Source organism: Centrocercus urophasianus, unplaced genomic scaffold (genome assembly GCF_019232065.1).
Source record: "Centrocercus urophasianus isolate 14NV4802_14NV808 unplaced genomic scaffold, USGS_Curo_1.0 seq_27, whole genome shotgun sequence".
Taxonomy (NCBI): domain Eukaryota; kingdom Metazoa; phylum Chordata; class Aves; order Galliformes; family Phasianidae; genus Centrocercus; species Centrocercus urophasianus.
Genome location: NW_024884833.1, coordinates 3,357,157 through 3,375,402, shown reverse-complemented (window position 1 = coordinate 3,375,402; position 18,246 = coordinate 3,357,157). Strand labels below are relative to the sequence as shown.

The window sequence follows — 18,246 nt, the reverse complement described above, 5'->3', positions numbered from 1 at the left end:
TATAGTTTGATGATGAGAGGACTGTGTACATGGTGTGGGATTCATTAATCTGACCCAAGGAATGTCTCTAAATTTAAAAAAAAGTGTATACAAATAGGTTCTCTAAGCCAGCATGAGAAGGTGATCAGGTAAATTTTATCAAGTACAGTGAGAGAGAGGAGGTGAGATGTAAGCCCAAAGTTCCTCACGTACTTCTTCAGGATGCAAAAGCAGGCTTCAGATTGTTGTTCTCCTGCTGGCTCATGAATCCTGAGATGTTAGCACAATACGTTCAACAACATTTGAATATGACAATTTTTCCAAATCAATTTTCAGCATTATACCAAGGGACTTCTGTTAACATACAAGATGTATAACTTTAAATTCTCTCAGAAGGAGGGAACTGAATTAATTTCTCTCATTGCTGTGGATAGTATAATCTGTAAAGGAGATAATAGGAGAGAGAAAGAGAGTAGTTGAGTGAATAATAACAACAATAATAGTAATTGTTAATAATATTCATGATAGAAAAAAGGCTGCTAACAACTGTCCTTTCAAAGGAATGCTTTCTTCAAGCAGTTGTGTTTGAATTCAGGGCTGAAGTTGCCAAAGGCTGGAGTGGGTTATCTAAGTGAAAGCAATGACAATATGGCACAATATGGTCTTTTCACAAAGACACTCAGAAACACTGAGTATTCCAAGAGGAATGATGGATTCCAGGCATAACCTTCCTCTCGGTATTCCCTTGTAGCTCCATGCCTAGCACAACAGAAGCATATTTCTGCTAACTTAGCTGAAAATTCTGACTTGTATTTTGGATTGTGCTTTTGAATCAAGTTGCCTTTGCTACTGAGTTCTGCACTTGCTCAGTCCCATTCTTGACTTTGCCTTATGCTTTCAGAAAAATACCCTGCAAAAGATTCCAGATATAGAGGCTAAATAAAGTCAAATTACATTGAGTTTCAGCGTGTTATTAAATTTTACCAGATATTTTTCAGAAATGTACATGAAGAGAGCCTGTATGTGAGCCCTGAAGAATGAGAGAAATTCTACTAAAGTCAACATAAAATTAGCATTTCAAAGGATGATTTATTGATATCTGAGTGTGATGAGGGTGGAGGTAAAGCTTGAAACAAATATATCACGACAGCTGACAGTTTATGCTCCTTATTTTAAAACAGTTGGATGACAAACATTTAAAAATATGACAAAATAATCAGTTTTAGTCACAGTCATCTCTTCATACGACAGACTGGCCCGGTGTTGATATGCCATCATAATCATCTGAATAGTGTTGATACTGATCAGTGAGAAGAGGCTGATGCAACTCATTCCTGTTCTTCTTGGCACGTACAATGCATGCAGCAGCAGCAAAGATAATTGCAACAAGAATGAGTGCAGTCACTACTGCAATAGTTATCATTTCTGTTACACGAAGAGCCCGACCTAGAGGAAGGAAAGCATAAGAAAAATTTATTAAAAGTAAATGCTATTAAAGGGACAGGCCAAAGCTCAATATCTGTCATGATTTACTGAATTTTGAATTAGAAGTAGCTGAAATTTTGTTTGGTTATTTGTTCCAAAATGTGACAAATGGGCCTGGACGTCTCTTCTGCTATCTGGCTTGCACTCTCTCAAGTAAGAGAGTGAAACATCATGTGTCTTAAGGAAGACACATGATACAGGAATAATGACAAAGTGCAAATAATACATACAAATAACTTCCTCAAGAACTCTGTTGGGTGGGGAGAGCTGTTTGCAATGGCTAGCTATGAATTCGTACTAAATCTCAAATGCAACTGATTTGGAAGACCAGAAGAGCAAAGAGAAATAGGCCTTTACAAAATCATCAAATATTATATAATTTGAACAAATTTTGTTCAGATTTTTTGTATGATATGTAAGCTTTAAAGGAGAAAAATGTGGTGGGAGAAAAAGAGTTAACACCTAGATTGGATAGTTTACCTGGCCACTCAATGTCATAGCTGTATCCCAGGTTTTCTGGTGCAGTAACAAACATTTCATTATTCGTAACTGGAGGCCAGAAAGGCACCATGTTGTACTCCCGGTTATGTCCAATAGGGGCATTCTCCAGGGGATATGTAGAGATATCTAAATTAGAAATTTAAATCACACTTCTGTAAATAAAATTGAAATCATTATGTCATTTGAAAGATTTCAGGCTTTTTTAATAGTGACTCAGGGCACTTGAGAAGCTTCTTCCTTCTCCTCTCCTGTCCCCCCCAGTAAATTGCTGAGAATTAAGCCTGTGGTAGACATCTCATTTCTTTCTGCTTGAGCAAGGAGGAGTACAAACATGAGGACAAGGAAACCCTTTTTGCTGTGATCTAACACTGCAACTGCGTCAAAGATCTCGAGCATTTCAGATGGGCAGCTGATATGATTTCCAGTGGAAGTTTTCTGGAATTTTATGGTAAGTCAGGAAAAGGTCAGCTGAAAACAAAACAAAACAAAACAAACCCACAAGCCAAACTTCCATTCAGTAAAACAATGAAAAAGCTTGTGATGTCATGTAAGTACCACAAAGACATACAGTGTTTTCTCTGAGAGTTGGCATGGAAAAGCCCATGCTGTAGGTTGTGAATGCTGCACAAAGAAGCCTCAGTTGTTCAACAGCAACCATCTTCTGTAGAAGGCAGAGGGGGCTGGATTGTTTAAGAGTAATACAGTTGCTTCTTTGTACAGACCAGAGCACAGATGTTTGTTTGAGTAACATAGAATTCTCTCCCCAGTTCACTGATGCCAACCTCTTTCTTTCCTTCTTTTCATTTTTGCTTCCTTCTTTCCTTCCATCCTTCCTTGCACTTCCTTCTGCCTTTTTCCTTCCTCACTTTCATTCACTTTCTCCTTTATTCCCTTTCTTTTTGTATTTCAGAGTCGCAGGAGAATAGGCAGCAACAGTTACACCAGTTATCATAATTTCGATATGAAATATCTAAAGAGGAATAGCTCTAGATATTATTATGGTTCTGGAGTTCTAGTAGTGAATAAAAAATGTGGTCAGAATCAGTGGCGAGGATGTAAATGGCAACTGACTTTTTTTCGTCAGGAGGAAACATAAATATTTACCCCTAACAGTAAGGGAAGATCCACAGTGCATTGAACTTAGATAGTTACACTGTCAGAGATCATGCTTTTGCACACTTTATTTTCTTGAATTACGCCTGGCATCTGTGTTCAAGTCCTTTCACAGACAATGATTTGAAAATGGATGTCAGAGGGGTGAGGAAGCGAGCTTACTTGCTATTACTCTGTCTTCATTAAATTTATTAACTGCTAGAATTCTAATCTTCTCTCCTGAGCTTGGAGACATTTTGCTGTCCCTCTGGAAGCTCCTCACATCTCGTGACTACAAAGACAGACATTCCTCCCATCTCCATCCATAGCGCATCTTACCAGCTGAATATCTTCTGAGCCACTCATCAAAAACAGCATCTGTAAAGGTGTGCAGGAGGACAAAAATGGGATCATTTGGTGATAAATGTGTTTGCCCTCCTGTTCCATTCAAAAATAGGTGAGCCAGGTTGTGAAGGCTTCGAACTGCTGGGTCATATTTTCCTGAAGGATCACTGTACCCTGAATACGCAAACAAAGAACACAAAAAATTCCAGTGAACACTTTGTTTGGAAGATGCAGTCCCAACTGGATATTATTTTTTCTCTGAAAGGCTTTCATTTGTTGTGCTGCCTTGTTTGACATAAATGAGTAGCTTATTCTCTAACTACTGGCATTTGAGAAATGTCCCTAGGATGCATAATTCCCAAGCGTAATTCCCATGTGCAACTTTCAAATATGCTTCAAGAAAGAATGCTGAGAATGTGGAGTGCAAGGCTGATAGGATCTAAAGTAAAAACAGCAAAAATAAAGCACATAATAACATGAAAATTAAGTTTTATATTTTGAATCTAAACATCTCAGTGTAAGTGAAATAACTTTCAATTGCAGGATTAATTTTTAAGATGTTAACTTCTATTGAAATTTTCCAGGTGTCATGCTTTTACCAATCATTGCCTTGTATTATGCTAGCACATCTCAGAGAGTTTCACATGCTGTATTTTTTTTCAAAGAAGTGCCCTACAAAACACTGTTGGTATCAACCACCTGATAACTCCAATGCCATAGGTCAAGATCTGAAGCATTCTGAAAAACTTTCCAGTATTCAAGAAGTTCAGTAAATTCGGAGGCAGATCAATAAATTGGCTGAAGCCATGACAGCACATTTTCCAGATGTGATAAGTATCCCAAACTTTTATATATACTTAAAAGCTTGATACGGATACTTGTTTTTGTTCTCCAAGAGCAAGAAAATGGAGCAGATCCTACTCTGTCATATGAATGATGTTCTTCAGGAGTGTCAGAATATTAGTATGTTTGTATTAGACAGTGATCTGAACTGTCATTTCATAACTCTTCTCATAAATTTCAAAATTCCTTGCATAAGTCTTTCCATTTAAAAACTCTGGATTATTAAAGTGCAGAAGAAAACACCAAGATGCTGGTTGAATAATGTGTCTCAGATCTTTAGACTGGTTTCTATGCTGGGATATCACAGAATGGAGTCACAGGATGGCCTGGGTTGGAAGGAACCTCAAGTATCATGAATCTCCAATCCCCCCACCACATGCAGGGCCACCAACCTCCACATTTAATGCTAGAACAGGCTGCCCAGGACCCCATCCAATCTGCCTTTGAACACCTCCAGGGATGGGGCATCCACAGCCTGCCTGGGCAGCCTGTTCCAGCACCTCACCATTCTCATAGTAAAGAATTTCCCCCTGACAATCTAAATCTGCCCTCCCTCAACTTAAAACCATTCCCCTTGTCCTGCTATTAACTACAGTTTCAAAGAGTTGATTCCCCTCCTGTTTGTAGGCTCCCTTTAGGTACCGAAAGGCTGCAATTAGATCACTCCGCAGCCTTCTCTTCTCCAGGCTGAACAAGCCCAGCTCCCTCAGCCTGTCTTCATAGGGGAGGTGCTCCAGTTCCCCGGTCATCTTCGTGGCCCTCCTCTGGATCCTCTCCAGCAGCTCTGTCTTTCTTGTATTGGGCCTCCAGACCTGGAAGCAGTACTCCAGATGGGGGACAAGCACCTCCCTGTCCATGCTGACCACCCCACTTCTGATACAGCCCAGGATACCATTTTATTTCCAAGCTGCAAGAGCCCACTGCTGGCTCATGTTAGGTTTTTCATCCATCAGGACCCCCAGGTCCTTCTCTGCAGGTCTGCTCTCAAGGACCACTCCTTCCAGTCTGTATATATGCCTGTGATTGCCTGTGATTCCTCTGGCCCAAGTGCACAACCTTGCACTTTGCTGTGTTGAACCTGATTACATTCACCTGGGTCCACCTTTCAAGTCTGTTGAGGTCCCTCTGAATGGCATCCCTTCCTTCCACCATGTCAACCGCACCACTCAGCTTGGTGTCATCAGCAAACTTGCTGAGGGTGATATGTGTATTCATACCCCAGTGACTGAAAATTTAAAGTGCAGAGTTTGAGAAAGAAGGAAAAAACTATATGGCTGAGAGAGGACAAGCAAACTGCAGCATGTCCAGCAGTTAATCAAGGAGTCCTCAACTGTTACTACTTCAATGTAATTCCAACATATACTACCAAGGCTTTTTCTTTCCTTTGTTTGTTATAATTAATTTACAAGAATAGCTTCTGTGAGCACATTTGAGTTGCTTAAGGATGATAAAGCTTCTGCATCTTTTTGTGGTCAAAGACGGTCTGTTTTCCTTTACAGAAACTTTTTACTAGGAGAATTGTACTCAGGATGGATCTTTGCTAGATTCTACTTAGTATATCTGTGAAACAGTTTTAGGGATTTTATACACTTGAAGAACTGACATACACTATCAATTTACTTAATTATCCAGTAATTAATCCAGAGTTATTTCTGTTAATAAGCTAATACTTATTTCTAAGAACAGTGTATTCTTAGTACCCTGTAAACTGTCTCCAAGCTCACTTTCAACAGGAAAAATGCTGAGTCTGCTACCTTGATGTATTTGGAGCTGTACCAAGTCTTTTTGTTTGCACTGCTCACCTTCTACTGTGTTACGGAAACTGTCTGTGGAGTTGGAGTAAAAAGGAGGAGTGTCAAATATACCAACTTCCAAACACAGAGCAACATCCTCAGGCTCTGGGAGACGCTGTACCATGGGCCGTGCAACATTTCCAGCAGGATTTCTGCGGATGGGACCACCTTCAGTGCCTGGGAGTGGATAGAAGTGAGAAAACAAAAATGATGTAGAACACTAGACCAGAGAATGCATCCTCCTAATGACTGAATTGTGGGGAGGGGGAAAAAAAGAAAAGAAAAAAAAAGATCGCACAAATGACTTTTAAACTATACAAAAAGTCAGATCATTCACTCAGGAAAATAACCTGAATCCTCATAAAGTTCTATGTGCTAATCTGTGTGTTAATCCTTTGCACAACTGATTTCAGAAAGCATCCAGATGCCTCTTACTGAAATTTGTGGTTCTACCGTAATTTCCCGTAATTTTTCATATGATCCCTTGATGAGATCTAGAACAATATTTTGAGGACATCTTGTTAAAGTAGCTGGGGAAAGAAATATAGATAACTAGGTAGGCATTGAATTCAGTATTACTAATTAGTAATAATAATTATGTACTATATAATACTCTATTTCCATGCAGATACAGAATTTTTAGCTCTTGTAGCTGAGATGTGTAATAGGATTCTGTACTCCTATACAAAATACACCCCACATAGCTAACATATGTATTTACATATTTTTTCTCGTTAGAAACATAAACCTTGAAGGTTGTAAGTGGAGAAGTAAGAAGAAAGCTTAAGCTTCAGCTAAAACATGATGCTGCCATTTCAAATTATACATGGCACAAGATTTAAGGAGGCACTGCTTAAGAAGGAACACTTCTCCTACAAGTACAGCCTGAGAGAGCTGGGGCTGTTTAGCCTATAGAAGAGAAGGCTCCAAGGTGGCTGGATAGCAGCCTTTCAGCATCTGAAGGGAAGGCTATAAGAAAGAAGGAGACAGAATCATTATCAGGGCTTCTTGTGATAGGACAAGAGGAAAAGCTTTCAGTCTAAAATGGGAAAGATTTAGACTGGATATAAGGAAAAAGTTTCTTACGATAAGGATAGAGAAGCACTGGAAAATGTTAGTTGCCCAGAGAGTTGGTGGATGCTCCGCTCCCGGAGACATTCAAAGTCAGGCTGCACAGAGCTCTGAGCAACCTGCTCTAGCTGTAAATACCGCTATTCATCACAGGGGATTTGGAAAAGATGACCTTTAATGGTCTCTTCCAACTCAAATGATTCTATGGTCCTGTAATGTCTTAAGAAGTGGAGTCAAAGAATTCGATTCTTTCTCTGTTACAAGCTATTCAGTGCCTCAGTGAAAGCTAGGTGATAACTACTATGTCAGAAGACTGATGCATGAATCTTGAATCAAAAATATCCAAAAGACTCTTCAAAAGAAGAGTCTTTTGAAGAAGGACAAAAAAGACTAAAGTCTTTCTTTAAAATTTGTAGCTGGAAAGATCCATTGCCATGTAAAATCTTATTATTAAAGGAATAATAAACATCTGAAGCACCTTTCACTAGTCATACTTACTGTTACAAATGGTTCCCAAGCTATCATAGTCTTCTATGCTTTCACACAGGACACGCCACTGAGAGAAGATTGAATTCTGACTGATCAGAGATACATCAAAATTGCTTCTAGCCCCCATCAAGTCATCTGAGCAGATATCACAGGTGTTTTGTCCTGTTGCAAAGTTCCAGTAGGGAAGGCCAAAAGTGGGATCCTGTAGCATGTTCTAAAACATATAAGTGTGGCACTAGTAAATCTCTGCTACAGGCATCCATGATACAGATCGCTGGAGGAATATTCAAAATCCATTAAATATATCTTAAAAAGAACCAGAGTCCTGCTTCATGGAAAGGAGAAAATGCAAGGAAATTTATGGAAAAGCTTTCAGTAGCTTTTCACTTTGATACCTTTGCCTGTTCACCAAATCAAATTTTTAGACCATTGAACTGAGTCCCAAATCCCTCTCATAAAATCCCCCACTTCCATGAAACCGTATTGCTAATAGTAAGAAACATTTAATATTCATACCCCATTTTTTTTCCATATATTTTAAAGGCCTGACAATGGCAGTGATGTTTGTAGAACACTGAAAAAATAAGCCAATTGCAGAATTGGCAACAACCTTGAAAACTCAATTTTCTCTTCCTTAAAAAGAATGACAGTCAATCAAATATTATTTTTATGAATAATTCTACACAAAGAAAGGAAAGCAAGAGAACCACTTATTTATGAAAGAGTTTCACAAAACATTAATGTGTCTAACCTGTTGCATAAATTATAGAAATAATGTGATTCTGAATCTCTGCAATACTTTTCTTTAGAATTTCTGCTGCTTTGATTAGTTTAAGTTAGTCAAGAATCATGATTTTGGTACAAAACTAGCAATTACCTTTTTTGGTCCAGTTAAATGCTTTCTATGGGCTAGTCTGGAATATGTATCCACTTTTATATTGAGTTTTAGATAACATGTGTTTTTGTTATTACTTGAATTGAAATATTATTACTACTAGCATTTTTATAATGTCTATCTAAAACTTAAATACATTCCAGTAAGTTTAGTATAACTTTTTTAATACTGATACTGAAGCAAAATTTCAATGTATGGTAAAAGCTGCTATAATTTTTGTCTATTATGAGACAATATGAGAATGAAAAATTCATCCATACAATGCACAGTAGGAGCACATGACTCAACGTTTTTGTCATCCTTACCTGCATGTCTCTCTCAAGCTGCAGCAGATGATACCTATGCCATGTGACGAAAGCTGGTCCTTCATGAGAGAAATCAACTCTTTCAAAGCTCTGCTGCCCTGCACCAAGGAAAGTCTTCCTGACAGAATAATAATGGGACCACACAAAGTAGTTATAAATGGAGATATTTTCAAACTGTGGTGTGTTGCCATCTGGTCCAAATATTTCATCACGTCTCCTTGTGGCAATGACAATATCAGGGTGGATTGTCACCTTGGCTTGGTGTAGAGCATTCACAAATCGCCTTCTCTCTTCTGTGCTAAGATCCAGAAGATTCCTTCTGACTATGAGAATATAAAAAAAAATGTTAACATAGACTTGGAAACTGAAGTCTGATTTCACAAGACTCATTTATTTTGTTCTTAATAAATCTGAGTAAGTCTCTTTCTCTTCAAGCATTCCTTGAGATTTTGCTGGGGCAAATCAGTGTATTAAATAGGAAATATTATCAGAAAGGTGAATTTGAATGAAAATAAAGTCTGAAATCTTACTCATCCCGTTTGAATGTCATTATCTACTACTGTTAAAAGTAGATATGTTAGTGGTTATATCCCCAAAATAATGGGGGCTCTTCTGGAAGAAATACCTCCTACTTTTACTGCTCCATCCAATAGTGTTATTGTGCTCCTTGTGGCCTCTGTAGTTTCCACAGAAATAAATAGGAAGCATTACCTGTGAAGCAACCTATGTATTTTAAATGTTTTTTATCCACATAGAAACTGAGAAAATTACAAACAAGGAGAGCAGCTGACTTTTTGAAATATCAGAGTATCAGAAAAGGAACAGTCACCTTCAAAGCAGTCTCACAGGTCTGAGAAGATTTCATGCTATGTTTAGACTGAAAGTGAGATAAAAAACCACAAAGCTGTTCTTCACAGTGCACTCATTTTCAGTATTAAATGTACTGTGCAATCCATAATAGCCAAATGAGTTTGTATTGATAAAAGAAACAGTATGTCTCCAGCATGAATAAAAAAGCTGAGAAATAAATGTAATTCACTGTGCAAAAGGAAGTTGTTTCAGTGAAGGGTACTTTAGCCTCACTGAGGTTTGTAGAAATGCTGTTCTGAAGCATGAATTTCCTCCAAGGACTGTGAATTCTGAAACACGTTTTTCTACTTGGATACCCTAACTGGTATTTTTTGTTATTGATTTCAAGCAGGGTCTCAACATATTATTTTCCAAAATACATTATGATCCTCCACAATAACATTTTTGGACTATTCCTAAATTTAGGCATGGATTTAGAAGATATGAAGGCACCAAAATGCATTTTAAAGCTATTTTATATAGATATGTCAAAATAATCCAATATTTTTAATGTCTAAGCAACAGAGACCAGGTTTATGGATGGACAGAAGATATGGTCTCCATACAGAGGCAGAAAACATAATAATAAGTTGATTTTTCATATTTAAATTTATATTGTTATGCGTGATGCGATTTGCTTAATATTTTAGAGAAAAATAAAGTAAAAAACATTCTTACCTCAGCTATAGCTGCTTTTAGTTTAGCAGATTTACTGTTCTAAGTTTCCATGCGCTAACATTTTGTTATTGCTGTTGTTTACTTTTCAGAGTTATTGTCATTGTTAATAGGAATGGCCTAAGAGAATCAGAGGGTGCCACTTGACTTAGCCACTTCAATGCATGAGTCATTAAGCCCTCTATAAAATGTTTTTTGGAAATATGATTATTAATATTTGAACTTCGTTAACTCTTGCTGGAGCATGTGCTCGCACTCATGGAGTATTTCCTATTTGGTGAAAATAATGGCAGTGCTGAGTTTTGATTCTGGAAGAGGCATTGCACTTTTATGTCAGGAACCTGTTGTTTCTCATGTCAGTGGAATCCATCATTCATCTGAAGGGTTATGAATTTTACAGCATTTTAGTATCATCTGTAGACTTTCACTAACAAACAATAAAATCTTGTTCATTCATAATGCTTTTCAGTTATGAAAAAAGACATAGTATCATCTATTCTTTCTTTTCTTTTTTTGAAACATCTGTTTACTGATAGTCAGCACTAAACTGAAACTGTGCAGTGCTCAGGAAGGTCCATCAGGCACTACGCTCTCTCATATGAATATCCTACAGTCTTGTGTTAAGGCTTTTAAAGATATTGGTAGCAACTAGGTAAGTAAAAATTCAGCTGAAGTGTGTAGACTGGAAATATATTATGAGACTGTGAATCAGAAGTGCTGCTATCACACTTCAAATATTTACAAGATATTGTTCAGGATATATAGATATGTATTCCTAGATATTCTCACAAACACACATAGATGTTTATACATATGATTTTACTACTAAATAATTCCAAAGAATACAAAATTTTAAAGATGAATATGTTCTATAGTAGAATTGGTCTTAATCTTGCTCTGACTACAGATTTTGTTTCTTCCTTTTGTGTAGTCAGTGTAGGTACTTTGTACACAAGTTAGACAGCTCACTTAACATCTGCCTTAATGACACCTAAAGAACATTTTTATATAAATATAAGGGACATTTTATGTTTTAAAGAAAAAAAAGATAATCTAGATGCATTTAAAATCAAGATGCCAACAGGAAGTTTTCATATTTCTGATGTTCTTACCTATATTGATTTGCTGGCTACATGTAGGTCCAGTCCATCCAGGGCGACATGACCCACAGTTGTAACCAGAGAAATTACCATTGCACCTGCAGGTTTGGTTGAAGAAGCGTATGGGCCATTGCTCGCGGTCATCCCTCCCATCATGGATGTACTGTGGGCCATGGGGTCGCGAGTCTACTGTCACCTGCACACAACGGCCTCTCCCTGTAGACACTCCGCACCGATCGGTACCAGGCCCAAACACAGGGAAATAGTCTGGGCAACACATCCCACTTCTCAGAGACTCGATGGTAGTGCACTGGCGAGGGAACTGAGCTCCAGCTGGTTCAAATATGTTAAGAAATAGTGGCAGGGAAAGGAACAGCAGCATGGGGAGCTGCATGGCAACAGGTTCAGCAGGGCTGGCTCCTTCTGAGAACTTTGATCCGTACTCAATTTCGTCTCCTCTCCAGTGACAGGACACCCAGCTCCCTCTACACCAAGAGAAAAACAGATAAAGAATGAAAATAAGCAACACAAACCTTCAGTCCATTCCTCTCACCTCAGCAAATACTTCTGAAATATGTACTTTGATGGCCTAATGAGAAAAAACAATTTCTACTAATGTTATTTCCTTCTCTAATTATCTGTGAGAAAGATAGTAATAACCTGCAGAGATATATTTACACATTGACTTCTAAACAGTTCCTAAATGTTCATTCACGTTGCACATCTGCCAGCCAGATTTACATCACTACCACAAAATATTTAAACTTGTCTAAAACACCTATTTTTCAATATTTTTTTTTTTAATTTCACATTTTTTCTCTCCTGCATTTAACTAGTGTATTCTGCTTTCTAGCTATTGTTATCCCTCTGTATCTGCTTGCTGTTCTTAAAGGCAGCTTCATTGGAAAATAAAGCTACAATTCTCCACACGTTGTACCTCTTCTGTCTTTCTGGCACCTCTTCTCTGCTGAGATCCTGTTGTATCTCTCTGTGTTCTGGGGCTAACTCTGTGTCTAACTCAAAATAAGCACTGCTAATTTCTTTCCTGTTACAGTCTGCCTGCTAATCCGTGTTCTACCAACACAGCATGGCTTGGCCTCACTCTCCTATTAATCTCCCTTTCTACTTCAGTGCCTTTCCCTGGACTTTAAGTACTTGAACAGCACATGATTTCTTTCATGCTTATCTCCTTGTGATTTTATAAGTTTTAGCAAAGGTCAGAGATAAGTACTTGATTCAAAACAGAACAACTATGAACGGTTTTTTGTTTTTTGTTTTTTAATTACTTGCAAAGAAAGGTTCATTTGAAAACATACAAAGGGCACTGGGGAAGTCTGCATATACCAGACTTTTTTTTTTTTTTAATACTTCAAATGTTTTTTTTAAGATCAAACTGAAATAAATGACAAAGAGACGTTATTTAGAAAATGAAACACATTAAGCTTACAGTTTTCTGTTTAAATATTTATTTTGATAATCAAATAAAAACACAATCATTATATTGAAATATTCTGAAATGTTAAATTCTGAGCAGGTGCTGTGTAAAATAGTTAAACAAAAAATAAGAGAAAAGCACTCTCTGGACTGAACAAAACACCACTGTAATATTTGCAGGGGCCAAAATTATTCTCACTCAAGCCATTATTTCCTTTTTTATTTATCAGTAAAGATGGTTTTCCGTGAGGCAAGAATTTTTTGCCAAGATACGTCTTAACTGCAACCAGGACAATAAATTAACAGTGAAATTAATGAATTTCAGTTACAGCATAACATGCATTCAGTAGAAAACTGCTTACACCTACTTCTGCGGAAGTGAAAACAGGAGAGTATTCCCACCTCTGGTAGGCCACTGAAATAGTTTTTTTCTGAGCATTGCTTATTCATGCCCATCAGCAGTGCATGACAGCAGTGAACTTTGCCATTACATTTGGTGTGTAATCAAACACTCTGTAGCTTGATTCAGTGTAGTACCAAAGATTTTATGATGTTTCTTCATGCCTCCAAATCTTTAACTGACTATCCATCTGCAGGAAGGATTCTCTGATAACCCTTACGTGATACTTTTCGCTTTTCTACCCTTTGTTTTGTTTTCTGTTACAGCCTATTTTTTTCCTTTTTATCATTTTCTTTTCTTTGTCCCTTTCTCCCTTTCTCCCTTTCCCTTTTAATAGCTTATTAGGTGTCAAGCCATTATCCATCACATAGGAAAAGTCCCTGGGGACTTGAAAAAGGGAAACATTATTACCATTTTTTGGAGAGGGAGAAAGAAAGATTCAGAGATACAGTCAGATGAGCATCACATCTGTGCTGGGCTTGCTTAGGTTGAAGATGAGAAAACTCTGCAGAGACCTCATTGTGGCCTTCTGGTACTTGAGAGAGTTTAGAGTGAGGAGGGCAACTGACTTTTTACGCAGTCTAACTGTGATAGGATAAAGGGAAGTGGCTTCAAACTCTAAAATGAAAATTGGATATTAGGAAGATATTCTTTACTCTGAGGATGGTGAGACACATGAACAGGTCGCACATAGAAGTTGTGGATGTCCCATTTCTGGAGGTGTTCAAGGCCTGATTGGATGGGGTCCTGGGCAAGCCAGGTTATCAAGTTGGAACTGGGTGGGCTTTCAGATCCTTTTCAACCCATGACATCATAGAGGATCACAAAGATGATAAAGGGCCTGGACCATCTCCCATATGAGAAAAGGGTGAGTAACCTGAGTCTATGCAGCCTGGGAAAAAGAAAATTGAGAGGACATCTGATTAATGTTTATAAATAATTAAAGAGAAGTAGAAGGCAAATGGGTGAGACCAGGCTCTTCTTGATGGTGCATAGCAAGAGGACAAAGCATAGCGGCCTAAAATTTGAACATAGGAAATTCCATTCAAATATGTGGAAGAACTTCTTTATGTTAAAAGGTGATGGAGCACTGGAACAGGTTCCCCAGAGAGGCTGTGGAGTTTCCTTCTATGGAGGTATTCAAGACCCATCTGGATGCCTATCTGTGTGACCTATTGTAGGGTATCTGCTTTAGCAGGGGGTTGGACTGAAAGATCTGTTGAGGTCCTTTCCAACCCCAGCAATTCTGAGATTCTGTGATTGTTTAATAAAGAAGTTAGAACTATTGTTAACAAAGATATTTCTCTCTTTCTGTATTGCTATGCATAAATTAAACAGGGTTCATAGGTAGTCCAGTTAAGATGTCAGTAGAAGAGTACTGGAAAAAAAAAAAAAAAAAAAAAAGATATTTCTGTCAATTGTTTTAAAAGTAAACTTGTATTTTTCATGGAAAAGAATTTTTAGAGATGACAGGTGTGCCAGCGTTAAGATTTTTTGATGGATCATGTAGTACTCCAAGACCTTTATGTCAACCTGAAAATGCCTGTGTTTTTTGAGATCTGTCATAACTGGTGATGTTTACAGTGAAAAACATAGAAAGGCATTTTTCTTTCTTTCTGACTAAGTGGGGCTTTCACATTCTAATTTAAACAAACAAGGTCATTTCAACCACTACTTCACCATACACTACAATAAAAAAACAACAAACCACCCAGAACAAATCAGTCTTAAACAAACAAACAAACAAAAAAAAAAACCAAAAAAAAAAAAAAAACCCCCCCCCAAAAAAAAAAACCCAAAACAACTAGCAATTTAAGACTAGATCTTCTCCTGTGCTTAATAGAATGCAAAAATAAAAAATGATCTTTTCCAGTAAAGATGGAGGAACCATCCTCTGAAATGTTTATGACAAATCAGTGAGTAGTACCCCGTATTATGTCAGTTCTGTGGCTTACGTTCCCCTTCACATGGTGAATGAGATAAGTTGCACACTGAGATGAAAACCGCTGATGAGAACTGACTGAAAACACACTGAACTCTACCACTGATGAGAACATAGAAACTTGATTTGCCGTCTTTCCTGTGTGTGATGCAGATGTCTGATGTCCAGATCTGGACCCAAGGACATGATTTCCTAACTTGGTCTTGGATCATTCTTGCTACAATGGACTTGCAACGTGACTTGCTGCCGCAATGCTCTGGCTCTTTGTTGGGATAAGACATTACCCTGTCTGCCTTACCAGCCTTTGTTCCTTCCAGACACCTTTATCTTCCAAACTTTGTGTCCCACAAAGGCAATCTCTGTAGGGCAATCTCTGTGTCCAAAGCCTGATTGAAACACAACAATACAGATAGAATTTGGAACTCTGATCCATATTTACTCTTGAGCTTTACAGGACATGGGAACCTGCTTTGGCAGGGGGGTTGGACTCGATGATCTCTGGAGGTCCCTTCCAACCCCTACAATTCTGTGATTCTGTGACATCCCTCAGAAGCCCTGCTTGCCTATTTATGTGTGTCATCAAATGTTAGTAACACAGTGTAACATTGCACAGTTAGGTAAGTGAAAGAAATGCAGAGAAGATGAGCTCATGCAACACAAATTGGTTAAAGATATTAATGGTCTGTGCTTTAATAATCCTCAACTGGATGCTCATGTTTGAAGGAAAAGTTTCATATTTTAAGATATACATTGTATTACATGCCCTGGTTATTTTATCTGCATTACAGCAAGTTTGTATGTATCTTCTACAGAGAGATGACACTGCTAAAGTTTCTTGGATTATTAATTTTAATGTGATTTCTTATAAATATGATTGTTTAAAATACATTATTGTTAAAAAAGAAAAAAAAATCCTTACATTTCAGTTTTAGGAAAAGATAAATGAAATTTCAGAAATGAACACATGAATAGACGTAGTTTTAACTATAAGGTTGTTCTGAATCTGTTTGTATTTAATGGAGGCTGAATAAACAATGGATTAAAGAAAAATTCTTCTAGGTTTCGGAAAAAAGTAGACGTAGTATTAAGTCAGAGAAGAATGATTTTTGCGAAGCAGAATGTTACTGTTATGAAAACTCAACAGCCTGGACCTTGGGTTCCTCTGCTGGTGTTTAAAACATTCTCCTTTTATTATAAAATCAATGCAGTATGTAAAAAAAAAAAAAAATTAAATGAAAACAAACAATAGAAAATATAGAATCCTCAGGTAGCTGATTTTTCTTTTTTTTTTCAATTGGTTTTATTTTATTCTTTGCTATTTTGCTAACTTGCAGATATAATAGTAATGAAACCAGAAAGATCATGCAACAGGATAACAAATCAATTTTTTAATTTATTCTTTTTGGCTAAAGAAATCAAATTTTTATATGAAGTGAACTCTGCAAATATTGGAGGCATTTGACCGTATCACATGCCTGAAAAATATCATGTTTAATGACAGAACTGTTGCAGAAGGATGAAAAAATATATAAATGTAAGCGATCCAGCATCTGAGTTTCCAAAGAAATGGTGATTTTGCACACAGAGATTGAGAGCAGAGATAAAACTATAACAGCCCTAAAGGACATTTTCAAATGAACTGCATACATTTATGAGCAAATGTCAAGTCTGGGCTCAGAAGCTTCAATACTAAGATGAAAAAATGAAATCTCTCTGTTCACAGAGCCAGATTTTCCCACACATGGCACTTGTTAGTGTCCACTGATAAATGCATACAAAACAACAATTAAGTACTTCCTTTATACATACAGCCATAACACTAAGAAACTTTCAATGTATAGTAGAGGTGCTATAATTGGTGCTTTTTTTTTTGATCACAAGCACTTCTTTTTCCTTTTTCAGCCTTCACGTTAGCCTATTCACTTTAAATGTATTGTTTTTCCTGTATTCTTCTAGGTTTTCTCTTTCTCCTTCATTCTTTCCAGCGCATCATCCTTTCTTTTCTGTTACCACAACTCTATTTTTATCTCTAGAGGTTTTTGTTTGTATTTTTTTTTCTCTCTGTTGAAAGCACTTGTCTATGGTTTCTGGGTTTCTTTTTATTTCTTATCATGGAATGTGTCCTGAATAACACTTTTCCTCTGTCAGACTGTGGGGCATTTAGGCCTTTCTGTCTCCTCTTCCTTGGCACTCCCTGATCTTGCCGAGGTAACTCCACTCTTAATAGGCTCTGACTTCTCTCTGATCAGTGCCAGAGTAATATCAGATGTGGATGTAGTGCTTAGTAATCTACATGCAGTGCAGTGTTTCTGTAGCACAGCCAACTTTAAACAAAGGTTAAGAAAGCACAGTACCAAGCATGATTAAACTCAGACCTTTGGATCTATTTCTCTTGTTGTTCTCTTCTGTTCAAATTGTCTGTTCTTTATGTTCTTTTTCATCTCTATTTCTTTCAATGTGCTGTTTCATTTTTCTTGTTCTTCTAATGTCCAATTTGCAATTCTGACACCTGTTTATCCAGAGACATTATAGGTCAAGATGATCTTTCCTGACCACAAAATTTCACATTTTTTCTCCTTCCTTTGATATTACCAATGATTTTTTAAATTTTTTTTAAATTATTTTTTATTTTTTTAATAGGAAGAATTACAGGAGAAGTGGCTATTTAGATATTAGTTGCCAAAGTCCAAAAAAGCAGAATTAGAATGACAGGATTTCCCAGGTCATAAAGAACTTGATATCATTAATCCAATCTCTTGTTCAAAGCAAGTTTGACATAGAATACAAAAAAGATTGCTTGTCTGTATGCAACTGGATATTAAAAACCCCAAAGCTCAGCCACTCAGTGCTGCTGTTCCATTGCTGGTCTCTTCTATCATGTGGTGCCTGTTATTTTTCCTTAAGTTAAATCAGAACCTTTCCTGCTTAAGACTGTGACCACTAGCTCTTGTCCTGCCATCAATACCATGGAAAAGCATGGCAAAGTCTTTCTGTAAACATTCCCTTGTTTGTTTTTTTTTTGTGTTTTTTTTTTTTTTTTTTTTTTTT

The 18,246-nt window shown here is 37.3% G+C and overlaps 1 protein-coding gene across 1 annotated transcript; it reads right to left on the bottom strand.

Moving 5' to 3' along the window:
• Positions 1 to 1,219: 1,219 nt before the first annotated feature.
• Positions 1,220 to 11,816, bottom strand: TYRP1 (tyrosinase related protein 1). Its single transcript, XM_042826880.1, has 7 exons — positions 11,435 to 11,816; positions 8,799 to 9,121; positions 7,608 to 7,812; positions 6,048 to 6,215; positions 3,397 to 3,576; positions 1,945 to 2,091; positions 1,220 to 1,425 (listed from the first exon to the last, which is right to left on the bottom strand). The coding sequence occupies exons 1-7, from the start codon at positions 11,814 to 11,816 to the stop codon at positions 1,220 to 1,222; spliced, it is 1,611 nt and encodes a 536-aa protein (XP_042682814.1).
• Between the last annotated feature and the right edge of the window lie 6,430 nt (positions 11,817 to 18,246).